An 18,299-nucleotide genomic window follows, 5' to 3' on the forward strand; every position below is an offset into this window, starting at 1 on the left:
TATGTCTAATTCTAAGGGTGGAAGATTCCAGAACTGATGTTGAGTGGGAGGAACCTGATGGAAAATTTCCCCAATTACACCGCTCCAAGGCTTTGTCAGTTGAAGCAGCCTCGCCTGCCCTTTCTCAGAGCCTGTTCAGTTGAAGGATCTACACTGGACACAATCTCTCTCCCTCACTTTTGCGCAGGTGCTGAGTTTCCACATGGATTATAAATATGAAGTCCCTACAGAAATTGTTCTGTTTTGTCACAGTTCCCAGCGACTTAACTGAACACAACTCGATTATTTTTTGTACTGAAAATCCTTTCTGTTACATCGCAATGAAAAACAATTTGTATTTTGTTCAGGAAGGATTTATTGTGGCTGCATTTGTTCTCTGGAGAGACCTTACAATTATATTTGGGAGAATATTTATCTTAATCGTGAATAGAAATTCTTCTGAACACAAAGGAGGATTTTTTATTCACACTATTGCATTTCAGTAATTAGGAATCATTAAACATTACTGTTAATCGACCATTGTTTTTTGCTTTACTGAAGTGAGATGGAGAGAATGGTGAGGGAAATCTCAATTTCCCAGTTAATAATGGGAGGTTCAGAGAGTAAACAGAGAAAATAGGTGCAGGAGGAGGCCATTCGGCCCTTCGAGCCTGCACCACCATTCAATATGATCATGGTTGATCATGCACTTTAGTATCCCACTCCCACTTTCCCTCCATACCCCTTGATCCCTTTAACCACAAGGGCCACGTCCAGCTCCCTCTTGAACATATCTAACGAACTGGCCCCAACAGCTTTCTGTGGTAGAGAATTCCACAGGTTCACAACTCTCTGAGTGAAGAGGTTCTTCCTCATCTCAGTCCTGAATGGCTTACCCCTTATTCTTAGACTGTGATCCCTAGTTCTGGACTTCCCCAACATCGGGAACATTCTTCCCACATCGAGCCTGTCCAGTCCCATCAGGGTTTTATGTTTCTATGAGATAGTGGCGAATGTTGTTCCTCTGTTTAAGAAAGGGAATAGAAATGACCCTGGTAATTATAGACCGGTTAGTCTTACTTCGGTGGTTGGTAAATTGATGGAAAAGGTCCTTAGGGATGGGATTTACGACCATTTAGAAAGATGCGGATTAATCCAGGATAGTCAGCACGGATTCGTGAAGGGCAAGTTGTGCCTCACAAATTTGATTGAATTTTTTGAGGAGGTAACTAAGTGTGTTGATGAAGGTAGGGCAGTTGATGTCATATACATGGATTTTAGTAAGGCGTTTGATAAGGTCCCCCATGGTCGGCTTATGATGAAAGTAAGGAGGTGTGGGATAGAGGGAAAGTTGGCCGATTGGATAGGTAACTGGCTGTCTGATCAAAGACAGAGGGTGGTGATGGATGGAAAATTTTCAGACTGGAGGCAGGTTGCTAGCGGAGTGCCACAGGGATCAGTGCTTGGTCCTCTGCTCTTTGTGATTTTTATTAATGACTTAGAGGAGGGGGCTGAAGGGTGGATCAGTAAATTTGCTGATGACACCAAGATTGGTGGAGTAGTGGATGAGGTGGAGGGCTGTTGTAGGCTGCAAAGAGACATAGATAGGATGCAAAGCTGGGCTGAAAAATGGCAAATGGAGTTTAACCCTGATAAATGTGAGGTGATTCATTTTGGTAGGACTAATTTAAATGTGGATGACAGGGTCAAAGGTAGGGTTCTGAAGACTGTGGAGGAACAGAGAGATCTTGGGGTCCATATCCACAGATCTCTAAAGGTTGCCACTCAAGTGGATAGAGCTGTGAAGAAGGCCTATAGTGTGTTAGCTTTTATTAACAGGGGGTTTGAGTTTAAGAGCCGTGGGGTTATGCTGCAACTGTACAGGACCTTGGTGAGACCACATTTGGAATATTGTGTGCAGTTCTGGTCACCTCACTATAAGAAGGATGTGGAAGCGCTGGAAAGAGTGCAGAGGACATTTACCAGGATGCTGCCTGGTTTGGAGGGTAGGTCTTATGAGGAAAGGTTGAGGGAGCTAGGGCTGTTCTCTCTGGAGCGGAGGAGGCTGAGGGGAGACTTAATAGAGGTTTATAAAATGATGAAGGGGATAGATAGCGTGAACGTTCAAAGACTATTTCCTCGGGTGGATGGAGCTATTACAAGGGGGCATAACTATAGGGTTCATGGTGGGAGATATAGAAAGGATATCAGAGGTAGGTTCTTTACGCAGAGAGTGGTTGGGGTGTGGAATGGACTGCCTGCAGTGATAGTGGAGTCAGACACTTTAGGAACATTTAAGCGGTTATTGGATAGGCACATGGAGCACACCAGGATGATAGGGAGTGGGATAGCTTGATCTTGGTTTCAGATAAAGCTCGGCACAACATTGTGGGCCGAAGGGCCTGTTCTGTGCTGTACTGTTCTATGTTCTATGTTCTATTCCCTCTTATTCTTCTCAATTCCAGTGAGTACAAGCCCAGTCAATCCAATCTCTCTTCATATGTCAGTCCTTCCATTCCAGTAGGAGGGGAATCTGGCACTGAGTTTTCTAAATAATTGAACACCATTAGATTGTAGTTTGTTTGGACAATAATGATAAGTTCTTCTTCTATTTCCTGTCAACGCGTGTAAAATCTGACAACATAAAAATAGAATCGAGGTAGACCATTCAGCCGAGCTTGCTCCACCATGCAGGGATACGGACCGTGTAGAGGCAAAAGGTCTTTAGTTTAGAAAGGCATCACAGGTCGGCACAGGCTTGGTGGGCTGAAGGGCCTAATCCTGTGCTGTACTGTTTCCACTTCTTCCCCATATCTCTTCACACCTCGAGAGACCAAAATCTATCTCAATCTTCAATAAATCCAATGGCCCCCAGTGCCTAGTTGAGTCAACCCAGCATTGGCATTGGGGTGGGGTGAGGAATGGGGGGTGCAGGGGCAGTGGTGCTGAGTGGGGTTGCTGAGAGTGCCCTACTGCTATTGCCATTGACCCCCGCCCTACCCCACATTGCCCCCACACCCTGTGACCTCCATCCTGCCATCACCCACCTCTGCTTAACCTGTCCTCAATCTGAGGCCTTGGGTAGTTGTAGTACCAACAGCAGCCAATGGGACCCTGATGGCGCTGCTGAGTAGACTGCTTCTGGCCTCTGATTGGCCAGCAGTTCTCAGTGGGTGGGTCTTCCTCCTGAGGTCTCGCCAGCTCTCCTCCTGGTGGTTAAGACCCTGTTACCTCCACAGAATTTAGCCCACTGACCCAAACCGCCATCCAACACCCTGTGACAGAGAGTTACCACCGTCTGATTGGCTGCCGGCTCTCTGAGGGAGGACTTCCTGTCCCTGAGAGGGCCCCACCTCCAGCCTATTCCTGACCAATTATCTGTGTATCAGCCACTGTTCCCCTCAGCAGAGTCTCCCCAACCCCCTGATGTTTCAGCTGGGGGTGTGGGGAATCCAGCATTTCATATAATTCAGTCAGTGGAGGGGTTGGTTTAGCTCAGTTGGCTGGATAGCAGGTTTATGATGCAGAACAATGCCAACAGTGCAGGTTCAATTCCCGGACCAGCTGAGGTTATTCATGAAGACCCCATCTTCTCAACCTTGCCTGAGGTATGGTGACCCTCAGGTTAAATCACCACCAGTCAGCCCCTCTCCTCAAAGGGGAGAGCAGCCGATGGTTATCTGAGACTATGGTGACTTTACCTTTGATTCAGTCACAGCTTTTTATTTCCAGGCACTTTTTCAAATGAAATTCAAATCCTAAAATTGTTGGGAGGGGATTTGATTCCACATTTTCTGGTTCTGAGTCCAGGCCTGTAGATTACAAATGCAGCAGCATAATTTACACTGTCAGTACAGGGGGAGGTGATGGCCTAGTGGTATTATCGCTAGAAACTCGGCTAATGTTCTGGGGACCTGGGTTCGAATCCCACCACAGCAGATGGTGGAATTTGAATTCAATAAAAAAACCTGGAATTAAGAATCTACTGATGACCATGAAACCATTGTTGATTGTCGGAAAAACCCATCTGGGTCACTAATGTCCTTTAGGGAAGGAAACCTGCCTTCCTTACCTGGTCTGGCCTATATGTGACTCCAGAGCCACAGCAGGTTGACTCTCAACTGCCCTTGGACAACTAGGGATGGGCAATAAATGCTGGCCAGCCAGCGACGCCCACATCCCACGAATGAATAAAACAAGTCGATGCTTCTGGTGCTCCAGGTGAGTGAGCTGATTACCGGTGAATGGAGCCTTCGATGTTTCTCTGCCCTCAGTCAGGAATCGACAACAACATGGACAGGACAACGCCCCAAAAATCTGCCTTCATTGTCCCCAGATTCAGAAGATTCCCGTCATTGAGACATTCCAGCATTCCCACTCCCTCCCCGAGTCATTGCTGTGATCTCAGTGGGTGGGGTTTGTAAGGGGGTGGGATTTTCTGCCCCGACCCCTGAAGCACATTACTTGCGGCCGGGGGAATCTTCCAGTCCCGCCAATGTTTTGTGTGGCTGGCCTATCCCGCCACCAGGGAACCTGCCACGGGGGTTTGCCTTTGGCCAGGCTGGAAGATCCCACTGGTCAGAGATTCCCAGCATGTGGTCTTTAAACTCAGGTTAAAATGGAGGGGGACAGGTGCCTATTGCAACTTAACAACGTGCCTGGCAACGTCAAGGGACTGGATGAGCAAAGTGTGATGTTCTCACACCCTGGGACAAAGGACAAGGGCAGCTGTGCTAACAGTAAATAGACTTGCCTGCTCCAGGAGAAAAAAGAGTGAAAGGAAGAAGAGCAATTGGTCAGTAGAGAGAAGAGGTTTCAGGCTCTTTGGGAACTGTCAGAGCGGATTCTGGGGGAGGGAGGTTAAAGAGACCTATGAAATATGGGAGATTCGCCCTGGGGTAGACAGGGAGAGGAAGATCATCGGGACAGGATTTATTGCTGACAGGGGATCTGGAAAACTCTCCAAGAACTGAGTAAAGTGACTGGAGGCGGTCAGTCATAGTTACTACTCTGAGAAACAGGAAAACACAAGCCCATTGGAAGCGACTGTCTGTTGGACAGATTGTAATTCCATGGAGAGTGTAATGTGTGACCAATATTAAAGAGGAACATTCCTGTCTGCGTTAAGCTCCTTCAAATAGCATTTAGTTCACAGTGATTTTAGTCATTTGTCGCAGTAAAAGACTTAAAATGTGAAATATTGTCGTCATCCTTTTCAGATATTAAACGGAAGTTCAAGTTTCTTTTTAAACATTATCAGTCTCTCTGGAGATTGTAACAACCGAGTGGGATTGTGAGTTACAGTCACATTCGGGCAGTCTAAAGCTGTAAGACGATCAGCGCTGAGACCCCTTCACAATCATTTCATAAGTGGGAGTGGGAGGAGATTGAGCTCTCCAAACTGGAGGAGGTGAAAGGACAATGAACTGACCTACTGTAAAGTATATTTATTAGTCACAAGTAAGGCTTACATTAACACGGCAATGAAGTTACTGTGAAAATCCCCTAGTTGCCGCACTCTGGCACCTGTTCGGGTCAATGCACCCTAACCAGCACGTCTTTCGGACTGTGGGAGGAAACCGGAGCACTCGGAGGAAACCCACACGCAGACACAGGGAGAACATGCAGACTCTGCACAGACAGTGCCCCAAGCCAGGAATCGAACCCGGGTCCCTGGCGCTGTGAAGCAGCAGTGCTAACCACCGTGCCACCGTGTGTCGGCCATTCTCCTCCCCAGCTGGTCAGATGACACAAGGACTGACCATATCTCAGCAGCCGGGATTGATGAGAGCGCGCATCGTTAGAATCCGTGCTCAGTGCTCTCTCTGTGTATTCCCGACCCAAGTGTTTCTGTCACATTTCTGTAAATTTAAATGCTGAGCATTCTGACACAGTCACACGTTGAGCCTTTGGGAGGAGAATGTTCATCTTAACACAGAGAATCAAATGTAGTCTTTAAACTAATTGAGTGTGGATGTTGAAAGGAAAGAAGTGACCGTTACACATCCCGTGAGTATAAAATTATTATTTTTATTTACTGATGGGGAAAATATAAAAATCAAACAGGAAACAACATAAAATCTGACAGCTGGCATTAAACTGAATGGAGAAATTCCTCCACAGGTTCTCAGACACCAACTTATTAAAAGAACGTACAGTTTACTGATGAATTTTTTTTAAATAGACTAAGCAATGTCAATCAAAAAAATTAAATAATTGGGCACATGGCAGAAAAATTAATATTAAAAGCTACAGAATGCATCTATAAAAGGCCCCAGTCACTGGTCTTTAAGAAAAAAAGAACAAATACATTTGGCATTTTGTACACAAAAGTCCCCACTACACAGTTATTCAACAGTGTGCGCTACCATAGAATCAGAGACAAAAAAAATACTCTCCTCTATAAAGTAAATCACAGAATAATCTTTCAACACACAAAAAGCTTCTGGAATTGTCAACACATCTAGAACATTTAGTAAAACTACAGAAAACAATATCCTAAATATATGCTTTCTCAACAGACTGTTTCACATTTAATATTTTAAAGTCCTCACCATTTCAATTTGTCAATATTTGAGTGGTCAGAAATTCAGTATGAAAAGGCATCTTGATCATAAATAGCTGTCCACTCTAGAACGTTGTGGACTCACAGTCAGTCGGCACGACAGAGTGCCATTCAGCATTGAGGGGAAAAAAATCATCAGAATAATGTTAAGTCCACAAGCATTAGGCCAAGGGTCCTGAATTAACCACAAGAACAGTTCATTACAGTAGCAGTTGAGGGCTAAGCTTGAGGCAAGCAAAATATTTCCTTCATAGGACAGAGTTAAATTACCCCCTTTTGTTTTAATTTTTAAGCTTTATTTTTTTTGGAAAGAAAGAGGGTTAGAATCCTATGATAAGATGAGTGAGCTCACAGGCCGCTGTCTGGGCCTGTAATTCGAAGTGCTGGCTATCTTAACGTCCTCAGTGTTACCAACATCTGGTGCATCTGTCGGGCTGGTAACTCCCTTGGTGAAGTCCAAGTAAAGGAGGTCTTGTGAGCTCAGGTGAGGTAGAGTGGCTTGTCCCTTGGTAACATGCTTTAATTCAAAGAAAAAAGGTGTTAGTGGGAGTGAATCAAGGTAAAGCACAAGGTGGTAGCTTCAGCTGGAGACTGCGCCTGTTATCATCTGAAGGTTGAATGCTATTTTAGTGGAGGTGTAAGATGGAGGCAGGATCAGCTGACCAGAGCTCTGGCCTATGGGGAAAGGCAAGTTTAATAGCTGCAGTAAAATCACAAGCAAAGCAAATTTGATCTGAATGCATTGAGTTGGGATTCTTGATATGAAGCATCATTTCCAGCCTATCCTGCATTCTTAATGACCTCTGGGACGTGTTAGTGTCTGAACTTCTCCCCTCCTCATGGTCTTATCATCAACTTGGTGTAAACCAGGTAGAAAATATTTGGGAGAGGTGCAATGAATGGCTGAATCAGAATGATCCCTAGCTCATGTCTAACCCAATTTAACCAGTATAGCCCCTAAATCTAACCCAGTTTAACCAGTTAACCCCTAAATCTAACCAGTTTAACCAGTATAACCCCTAAATCTAACCAGTTTAACCAGTATAAACCCTAAATCTAACCCAGTTTAACCAGTATAACCCCTAAATCTAACCCAGTTTAACCAGTATAAACCTTAAATCTAACCCAGTTTAACCAATATAACCCCTAAATCTAACCCAATTTAACCAGTATGATCCCTAAAGCTAATCCAGTTTAACTAGTATAATCCCCTAAATCTAACCCAGTTTAACCAGTATAACCCCTAAATCTAACCCAGTTTAACTAGTATAACCCCTAAATCTAACCCAGTTTAACTAGTATAACCTCTAAGTCAAAAGCAAAATACTGCAGATGCTAGAATCTGAAACAAAAACTGAAAATGCTGGAAAATCCCAGCAGGTCTGACAGTATCTGTGGGGAGAGAATAGAGCCAATGTTTCGAGTCTGGATGAAATAAGGTGCACAGTGGGTGGCACAAGGTGGCTCAGTGGGTTTGCACTGCTGCCTCACAGCGTCAGGGACCTGGGTTCGATTCCCAGCTTGGGTCACTGTCTGTGAGGAGTTTGCATATTCTCCCCGTGTCTGCGTGGGTTTCCTCCGGGTGCTCCGATTTCTTCCCACATTCTGAAAGATGTGCTGGTTAGGGTGCACTGGCCCGAACAGGCGCCGGAGTGTGGCGACTAGGGGAATTTCACAGTAACTTCATTGCAGTGTTAATGTAAGCCTTACTTGTGACTAATGAATAAACTTTAGCTTTTACTTTATCGAAGGGTCATCTAGACTCAATTCTAGGCTCTATTCTCTCCCCACAGATGCTGTCAGACCTGCTGGGATTTTCCAGCATTTTCTGTTTTTGTCCCCCAAGTCTAATCCAGTTTAGTCACCAACGCAGCGTTCCAGTCTTTAACCCACATGCCCCTTCCTCGACTCGTGTGTAACCTACGTGTCCAATGCAAGCTGAGTTTTAATTTTGCCAGTTTGGCACTGAGCCACCGTTTTGCTGCTGTTTACCTGCAGTGGTTAATGACACACTCGTTGTTGCAGTATTCATTGTCCCACTCGCTGTTCTGTACTGGCGGGTTCGAAGCGTTGGGAGATCGGGCACTGACTGTGTTCTGAAACTCTGGCTGCATGTGAGCATATCCCTGAGGGAAAAGAAGAGAATTTGCACTTCATTTCAGAGAAATTGTAATTCAGAAACTTAATTCTGGGAATGCTGAGGGTTTTCAATAAAAGAGCAAATGAATTATTTTAGTCACAGGGTGGCTCTTATTTCTGGTTGGAAAACATTTAAAACAGGTTTCTGGAAATAATTCTGCAGGTATCTGTATGTCTGGGGTTCAAAATTTATCTCACGTCATCATTCATTGCGAATGTCACTCTTGACATTTTTACTTTGAACACAAGAGAACAAGAACAAAGAACAAAGAACAGTACAGCACAGGAACAGGCCCTTCGGCCCTCCAAACCTGCGCCGATCACGTTGTCCTATCATGATCAACCACCTGTAACCCTCTATTCCCCACCTGTTCCTGTGTCTATCCAGATAAGTCTTAACTGTGGCTAACGTACCTGCCTCAACCGCCTCACTTGTCCGTGCATTCCAGGCCCCCACCACCCTCTGTGTAAAAAACTTGCCCCACACATCTCCATTGAACCTTTCCCCCTTTATCTTGAACTTATGCCCCCTTGCAATTGTCATTTCTGTCCTGGGAAAAAGTTTCCAACTGTTCACCCTATCTGTACCCCTCATAATTTTAAAACTTCTTTCAGAGGGGACAAGTTGTTCTGAGAGATTTGTGACAATGGCTGTGTCCTCAGGAGGAGTTTCTCTGTTACTGGATGGTTGCTGGTAAGAAGTTTAACAACACCAGGTTAAAGTCCAACAGGTTTATTTGGTAGCAAAAGCCACACAAGCTTTCGGAGCACCAAGCCCCAAGGGGCTTGGAGCTCCGAAAGCTTGTGTGGCTTTTGCTACCAAATAAACCTGTTGGACTTTAACCTGGTGTTGTTAAACTTCTTACTGTGTTTACCCCAGTCCAACGCCGGCATCTCCACATCGTTGCTGGTGGAGCAGCTCTGGACATTCCCGGTGTTTTGAGAGCCGGTGGTAGCCACAGTTTGACCATAAGACATAGGAGCAGAATTAGGCCACTCGGCCCATCGAGTCTGCTCCGCCATTCAATCATGGCTGATTTTCTTTCTCATCCCCATTCTCCTGCCTTTTCCCCATAACCCCTGATCCCCTTATTAATCAAGAACCTATCTATCTCTGTCTTAAAGACACTCAATGACCCGGCCTCCACAGCCTTCTGCGGCAAAGAGTTCCACAGATTCACCACCCTCTGGCTGAAGAAATTCCTCCTCATCTCTGTTTTAAAGGATTGTCCCTTTAGCCTGAGGTTGTGCCCTCTGTTTCTAGTTTTTCCTCCGAGTGGAAACATCCTCTCCATGTCCATTCTATCCAGGCCTCGCTTACCTGCTGACCCGCTGGAGAGTGAAGCTGTGATTGGACGGGCAATGGCATCTGCTGGGAGATGATTGGCTGGCTCTGCACCTGTTGCATGGCGATGGACTGGTTGCGGACGGCACTCTGCTGGTGGTGATGGTGTTGAAGGGAGAGTTGCTGGTGCAGGGGAGGGCTGATCTGCAGCGAGGGAGGCGGCGAACCGCTGAGTGGCATCTGCGACATGACTGTCTTGGAGGCGAGGGTCCTCGTGAGGTTGCGGTGAGAAGGGCCTGAGTACGTCTGCAGCTCGGACTGAGAGAGGAAGGAATTTGGTCCAATGTAAGGGGACGAGGCCTGGGGTGGCAGGGTGTAGAGTGGCTGCTTTTGGGGGATCATGTGTGATTGTTGAGATGTTTGACCATTCTTCGTTTCCACTTGGTCATTGTAACTCTGCAGAAACAAGTCAAATAGAACATATAGTTAGATCACTATTCCTACTCAATAGAACTCTATCGGAAGAGCACTGCTCTGGACCGTGACAATTCAGTTCCTGATCATCTTAACTTAGCCTGGTGCTCCCCAGAATGATAGAGCACAGAGAGCAGTTTGGCCCAGTGTGACCCTGCGGGCAGCCGTGCGGTTAGTACAAGATGAGTTTTCAGTGAGTTGGATTGCCTCCTGGCTTAAGTTTGGAGCATACGTACTGATTCACCGAGACGCTTTCATTCAAAAAAAACCATCTATGTTTAAAAGTTTATTTATCAGTGTCACAAGTAGGCTTAGATTAACACTGCAATGAAGCTACTGTGAAAATCCCCCAGTCACCACACTCCGGCGCCTGTTTGGGTACACTGAGGGAGAATTTAGCACGGCCAATGCACCTAACCAGCACGTCTTTGAAGTGTGGGAGGAAACTGGAGCACAAGAGGAAACCCACACAGATATGGGGAGAATGTGCAAATTCCGTACAGACAGTGGCCCAAGCCGGGAAGTGAACTCAGGTCCCTGGCGCTGTGAGGCAACAGTGCTAACCCACTGTACCACTGTTCGGCCCTGTCAAGACGTGTGCCATTTTGTTCAGTTAAAACATCACACTTTGTAATCTATAGCAACGCCACATTAAAAAATAAACCCAGATACATATACACACAGTGCCATGAAAAACATCAAAGTTACAGGAAAGCAACAGATCGGCAGATACTAATACCGGGCAGACTGAACTAAACTCCAACAATATATCGAAAAATTAATAGATCTTGAAGTTTTCCTGATAACTTTCACCTGCTTTTATAAATTGGGTTTTGAGACTGAGGTTATTCATTCTGAAAGTATTGTCAAGAATAAAGGAATATGGAAAAGTGGGATTGGTGTTTTTATGGAATAGTCAGACTTAAACTCTAACATGGACACTGAATCAGTCGCCTGTTTTATATACAGCTGCTCCTGCTGTCCATCAGTGCCTGTACAGAGTGTCCAATCAGTGCCTGTACAGAGTGTACAACCAGTGCCTGTACAGAGTGTCCAATCAGTGCCTGTACAGAGTGTCCAATCAGTGCCTGTACAGAGTGTACAACCAGTGCCTGTACAGAGTGTACAACCAGTGCCTGTACAGAGTGTACAATCAGTGCCTGTACAGAGTGTACAATCAGTGCCTGTACAGAGTGTACAACCAGTGCCTGTACAGAGTGTCCAATCAGTGCCTGTACAGAGTGTACAACCAGTGCCTGTACAGAGTGTACAATCAGTGCCTGTACAGAGTGTACAATCAGTGCCTGTACAGAGTGTACAACCAGTGCCTGTACAGAGTGTACAATCAGTGCCTGTACAGAGTGTACAATCAGTGCCTGTACAGAGTGTACAATCAGTGCCTGTACAGAGTGTACAACCAGTGCCTGTACAGAGTGTACAATCAGTGCCTGTACAGAGTGTACAACCAGTGCCTGTACAGAGTGTACAACCAGTGCCTGTACAGAGTGTACAACCAGTGCCTGTACAGAGTGTCCAATCAGTGCCTGCACAGAGTGTACAACCAGTGCCTGTACAGAGTGTACAACCAGTGCCTGTACAGAGTGTACAATCAGTGCCTGTACAGAGTGTACAATCAGTGCCTGTACAGAGTGTACAATCAGTGCCTGTACAGAGTGTACAATCAGTGCCTGTACAGAGTGTACAATCAGTGCCTGTACAGAGTGTACAATCAGTGCCTGTACAGAGTGTACAACCAGTGCCTGTACAGAGTGTACAATCAGTGCCTGTACAGAGTGTACAATCAGTGCCTGTACAGAGTGTACAATCAGTGCCTGTACAGAGTGTACAATCAGTGCCTGTACAGAGTGTACAATCAGTGCCTATACAGAGTGTACAATCAGTGCCTGTACAGAGTGTACAATCAGTGCCTGTACAGAGTGTACAATCAGTGCCTGTACAGAGTGTACAATCAGTGCCTGTACAGAGTGTACAACCAGTGACCATTCAGAGTGTACAACCAGTCCGTTTGGTCTATACTGGTGTTTATGCTGCACGTGTCTCCTCCCACCCACTCATCACATCACCCTATCAGCAGATCCCTCTGTTAGTCTCTCCCTCGTGTTAATCCACGATTAAGCGTATCTCTTCTATTCATCTCCCCACTCCCTGTGGGAACGAGTCCCCCATTCTCCCTACTCCCTGTGGGAGCGAGTCCCACATTCTCCCCACTCCCTGTGGGAGCGAGTCCCAGATTCTCCCCACTCCCTGTGGGAGTGAATTCCACATTCTCCCCACTCCCTCTGGGAGCGAGTCCCACATTCTCCCCACTCTCTGTGGGAGTGAGTCCCACATTCTCCCCACTCCCTGTGGGAGCGAGTCCCACATTCTCCCCACTCCCTGTGGGAGTGAATTCCACATTCTCCCTACTCCCTGTGAGAGCGAGTCCCACATTCTCCCCACTCCCTGTGGGAGCGAGTTCCACATTCTCCCCACTCCCTGTCGGAGCGAGTCCCATATTCTCCTCACTCCCTGTGGGAGCGAGTCCCACGTTCTCCCCACTCCCTGTGGGAGCGGGTCCCCCATTCTCCCCACTCCCTGTGGGAGCAGGTCCCACGTTCTCCCCACTCCCTGTGGGAGTGAATTCCACATTCTCCCTACTCCCTGTGGGAGTGAGTTCCACATTCTACCCACTCCCTGTGGAGCGAGTCCCACATTCTTCCCATTCCCTGTGGGAGTGAGTCCCACATTCTTCCCACTCCCTGTGGGAGCGAGTACCACATTCTCCCCACTCCCTGTGGGAGCGAGTCCCACATTCTCCCCACTCCCTGTGGGAGCGAGTTCCACATTCTCCCCACTCTCTGGGTAAAAACGTTTCTCCTGAATTCCTGATTGGTTTTATTAGTGATGATCTTATATCGATGGCCCCTAAAATCTTTGACTTGTCCACAAGTTTACTCTGTAGGAAAGTGGGGGTGTTTTCTCACGAGTCATTTCGTATCTGTGGTGGCGTGGAACTGGATGTCATTCCTTACCTTAGATACTAAACTGGCTCGATAGGCAGCGAGTGCTTTCAAGTATTCCTTTTTTGCAGCCTCGGTTTTCCTCTTGTATGCCTATAGAAACAAAAATAAAACTCCATCATCTTTTTAACTGAGAAAAACAGATCAAGGTCAATGAGTCAACCATTGGCTCATCAGAGTAGAAAAGATGATGCCATCAGTTTGATGTGATCATTAGTTGAAACTGCCCTTAGGTTTTTAAAGTCTGGTGGATTTTATAGTAAAGAAAGGGTCTAAATCCTTTCACCATCTAGAAGGACAAGGGTAGCAGGTACCTGGGAACACCACCACCACCCTCCAAACCACTCACCATGCTGACTTGGAAACATTTCACTGTTCCTTCACTGTCGCTGGCTCAACGACCTGGGAAGCGCTCCCTGACATCTTTCCATTTTTGGCCTCCTAACCACTCTGACGATGGTCTGTTTCCCTGTCTTCTCTCTTTTAATGACAGATACATTTTAAATTTTTTTCACAAGTTGTGGGTGTCGCTGGCTGGGCTAGCATTTATTGCCCATCCCTATTTACCCTCAAGACGGAGGTGGTGAGCTGCCTTCTTGAACTGCTGCAGTCCCAATGGTGTAGGTACACCTACAGTGCTGTTAGGGAGGGAGTTCCAGGATTTCGTGGGGTTGGGATCTTGGGCAGGAAGGTTCAAGGTGTTCAGAAGCAAGAGGGGTGTCGGGGGGGTGGTGTGGGGTGAGGCAGGGTGGGGGGGTGTGGGGTTGGGGGGTGTGTGGGGTGGGGGGGTGTGGGTGAGGCGGGGTGGGGGGTTGTGGGGTGAGGCAGGGTGGGGGGATGTGGGGTGGGGGGGTGTGGGGTAGGGGGGTTGGAGGGTGTGGGGAGAGGCGGGGTGTGGGGTGGGGTTGGGGGGCTGTGGGGTGGGGGGGCTGTGGGGAGAGGCAGGGTGGGGGGTGTGGGGTGGGGTGGGGGTTGTGGGGTGGGGGGGTGGGGGTTGTGGGGTGGGGTGGGGGGGGGGGGTGTGGGGTGAGGCGAGGTGGGGGGAGGGGGTTACTCTCAGCACCCTCACCTCCCTGCTTACTGATGTCCAGTTCCTCAATCGGGCACTGAGTGCCTTTGATCGAGGAAGTGCCCCCACCCCCCGGGAGTTGCACAGGGTAGCGGTTGTCATGCACACCACTCGGTGACAGAGCTGCCTGTAGCTGGGTTAAACCTAGCGACAGTGAGGTCCTTGTGCGGTCAATAATTGGCAACTTTAAGGGCCTCAATTGGCAGTGGGTCAGGAAAGTCGACCATGGGCCTTTCTGCCCAGAACTTCATTTGGGCGGAGACAGGGAGGGGGCAAGGGGGGTGGCAGGGAGGAGGCAGGGTTCAGGGGCACCACCTCCAGCTAAAGTAAGTGCTCTCCCCACTTCTCTCCCCGCCACGAGTTTCAGCAGAAGATTCCTTTAATGTCCCAACATTTCCTGTTCCCGATTCCTCCTCTCAGGATGCTGCAGAATGAAGTGACATCAACAGTCCATTTCTATCAGGATTCTTTGTGTTTTATAGAACCAACCATCCCAAAACCGTGGCTAGTTTCTGTCTTTGCTAATTATTAATGTGCGAGATACATATTGGAAAGGACTGGAGCGATCTCTGGTGGCATTAATAAGCTGTGGAGAGAATTCTTTATGCAATAAAATGTGAAGTTTATTCTGCTCATTCGAATTGGATTATAAATCTCCCAGCAGCACAGATTTTCAAACTTTATGTTAAAGACCTCAGTCACGGGGAGAAGCAACAAATGAAAACTATTCTGATATCGAAAGGAAACTGTGCTCTCCTTGAAGAATCTTTTTTGGAATCTGGCAACAGAATTAATGAATATCGAAAAATAAAGAAACTCTGGTGTCAGATAACCTAGAAAACCAAGACCCTCTAATCCTGGTCTATCTGAGGGAGGGGCTGAACCAGGACTAACACTGCATTATTTACTTAGGAAGAGAGGAACAGGAGGAGGCCATGCTGCCCATCAAACCTGTTCTGTCTTCGGCACGGTGGCACAGTGGTTATCACTGCTGCCTCGCTGCGCCAGGGACCCGGGTTCAATCACTGTCTGTACAGAGTCTGCACATTCTCCCCGTGCCTGCACAGGTTCCCTCCGGGTGCTCCGGATTCCTCCCATAGTCTAAAGATGTGTGGGTTAGGTGGATTGGCCATGCTAAATTGCCCCTTAGTGTCAGGGGGATTAGGACTGTAAATATGTGGGGTTACGGGGATGGGACCTGGATGGGATTGTTGTCGATGCAGGCTTGATGGGCCAAATGGCCGCCTTCTGCACTGTAGATTCTAATGAGATCATGGCTAATCTGAGACCTAATTCCATATACCCACTGTTAATATTCCTTAACACCTTTGATTCATAATAATTTATCAATCTCAGATTTAAAATGATCAGTTGATCTAACATCAGTTGTCGTTTGTGGAATAGCATTCCAAACCTCTGCCACCGTCTATAGAATTGTGAGACAATACCTCTGCGCTAAACCCATCGAGCAACTGAAAACTGAGAGTTTATCAGGTGCTGTGGGCCATCAGCAGCAGAATTGTACTCAACCATAATCTGTAACCTCATGGCCCAGCATATCCCCCACTCCACCATTAGCACCAAGCCAGGGAATCACCCTGGTTGAACTGAGAGTGCAGGAGGGCACGTCAGGAGCAACTCACCAAGGCTCCTTCGACAGCACCTTGCAAACTCACAATCTCTACCATCTAGAAGGACAAAGGCAGCAGACACATGGGAACACCACCTCCTGGAGATTCCCCTCTAAGCTGCCCACCATCCTGACTCGGAAATATATCTCCGTTCCTTCACTATCACTGGGCCAAAATCTCAGAACTCCCTCCTTATCTACACCAGATGGACTGCAGTGGTTTAAGAAGGCAGCTCATCCCCATCTTTTCAAAGACATTTAGGGATGGGCAATAAATGTTGGCCCAGCCAGCGACACCCACATCCTGTGAAAATTCAAAAATAGTAACCAAGCTAATTTCACTTTTGCAAATGCTGGCTCTAACGTTTAGCCGAAACCTCCTTGTCTAAGATACCGCCTCAATTCTCCCAATCCACCCAACTGTTCACTGTTGTGTCTGTGTCTGATAATGGGAAGGCCCTGGATTGCTTCCAGGAAGGTTAAAGCACTAACACTGAGTATTGAGGGTAGTGCCGGGGGGCAATGTTGAAGGGCAGTGTTGAGGACAGTGCCAGGGGGTAGTGTTGAGGACAGTGCCAGGGGGTAGTGTTGAGGACAGTGCCAGGGGGTAGTGTTGCGGGACAGTGCCAGGGGGCAGTGTTGCGGGACAGTGCCAGGGGGCAGTGTTGCGGGACAGTGCCAGGGGGCAGTGTTGCGGGACAGTGCCAGAGGGTAGTGTTGCGGGACAGTGCCAGGGGGCAGTGTTGCGGGACAGTGCCAGAGGACAATGTTGAGGGTAGTGTTGGGGGCAGTTCTGGGGGGCAGTGTTGAGGGTAGTGCCAGGGAGCAGTGCCAGGGGGCGGTGCCAGGTGGCAGTGTTGAAAGCAGTGCCAGGGGGCAGTTCTGGGGGGCAGTGTTGAGGGTAGTGTGGGGGGCAGTTCTGGGGGGCAGTGTTGAGGTTTGTGTTGGGGGCAGTGCCAGGGGACAGCGCTGAGGACAGTGCTAGGGGGTGGTGTCAGAGCACAGTGCCAAGGTGAGGTGCCGGGGGCAGTGACCTGGGATACTGCCCAGGTATGGCCCTGTCCACCCGGGGGCTGTGCTTACCTCTGTGCCCCTGGTGAGTTCCCTCCGCCTGGTTCACGTTTTTTAAAAACCTGTTGTAAATGTCCCCGATGTGACATCATGCCGGCGACGGGGGAGGGGGAAGACCCCAATGTGGATGGACAGTACAGCGGGGAAACCCGCCAATGAGATTGAAATGTATTTAAATGCGGTTCCTGATCTTCCTGGGCCTGATCTCAGCTCTCACATGATTTTACTGGCTCGCTCTGCCCATCGATAGGTGGGGTGAACCGGTAACATCCTGGCCAGTGTCCTGCTTCCCACTCGACACACGCCACCTAAGAGCCTCGATAGGTGAAAGGGCGGGTTTACCACCCGAATCCTGCTTTGGGGCAGGCGGTTTCAGGGGTGGGGGTGGAATCTTGTCCATGCAATTTTAAACTCCCCCACCCCCGACCCCAGAACCCACCTTGGGGGGAACATAAAATTCTGCCCTTGAACTTTCGGTCAATGGGAACAGTTTCTCCTGATCTGCTCTGTCCAGACCTCTCAAGGCTTTGAACATCTCGATCAAATCTGTTCTCAACCTTCTCTTCTCCAAAGAAGGAGGGCATTCAGCCCATCTAGTCTGCACTGTCTCTCCAAAAGAGCATCTTATCCAAGTCCTCCCCTTTCCAAGGAGAAAAACACTACCTTCCCCAATCTTTCAAAGTCCCTCATCGATGGATGAATTCTTGTAAACCTTTTCTATACCCTTGACCTCCAAAGCCTTCACCTCCATCCTAACTATCACTCCGAGCATATTCATAGAATCCCTACAGTGCAGAAGAAAGCCATTCGGCCCATCCAGTCTGCATTGACCACAATCCCACCCAGGCCCTATCCCCACAACCCCATGCATTTACCCTCCTTGTCCCCCTGACAGTAAGGGGCAATTTAGCACGGCCAATCAACCTAACCTGCACATCTTTGGAGTGTGGGAGGAAACCGGAGCACCCGGAGGAAACCCACGCAGACATGGGGAGAACGTGCAAACTCCACATAGACAGCGACCCAAGCCGGGAATTGAACCCAGATCCTTGGCGCTGTGAGGCAGT

General features: G+C 48.0%; 1 protein-coding gene across 3 annotated transcripts in view; it reads right to left on the minus strand.

Annotated features, from left to right (window-relative positions):
- Positions 1 to 5,990: 5,990 nt before the first annotated feature.
- Positions 5,991 to 18,299, minus strand: part of tox2 (TOX high mobility group box family member 2) — a 186,593-nt gene continuing 174,284 nt past the window's right edge. For all 3 annotated transcript variants that reach the window (XM_078236953.1, XM_078236951.1, XM_078236952.1), the window contains 4 exons: positions 13,475 to 13,555; positions 10,005 to 10,424; positions 8,537 to 8,670; positions 5,991 to 7,061 (listed from right to left, as the gene is read on the minus strand). In XM_078236953.1, coding sequence (XP_078093079.1) covers positions 7,025 to 7,061; positions 8,537 to 8,670; positions 10,005 to 10,424; positions 13,475 to 13,555 — 672 coding nt within the window. In that variant the 3' untranslated portion in view covers positions 5,991 to 7,024. The remainder of the gene's footprint in view (positions 7,062 to 8,536; positions 8,671 to 10,004; positions 10,425 to 13,474; positions 13,556 to 18,299) is intronic.

The sequence above is a fragment of the Mustelus asterias genome, chromosome 20 (genome assembly GCF_964213995.1).
Source record: "Mustelus asterias chromosome 20, sMusAst1.hap1.1, whole genome shotgun sequence".
NCBI lineage: Eukaryota > Metazoa > Chordata > Chondrichthyes > Carcharhiniformes > Triakidae > Mustelus > Mustelus asterias.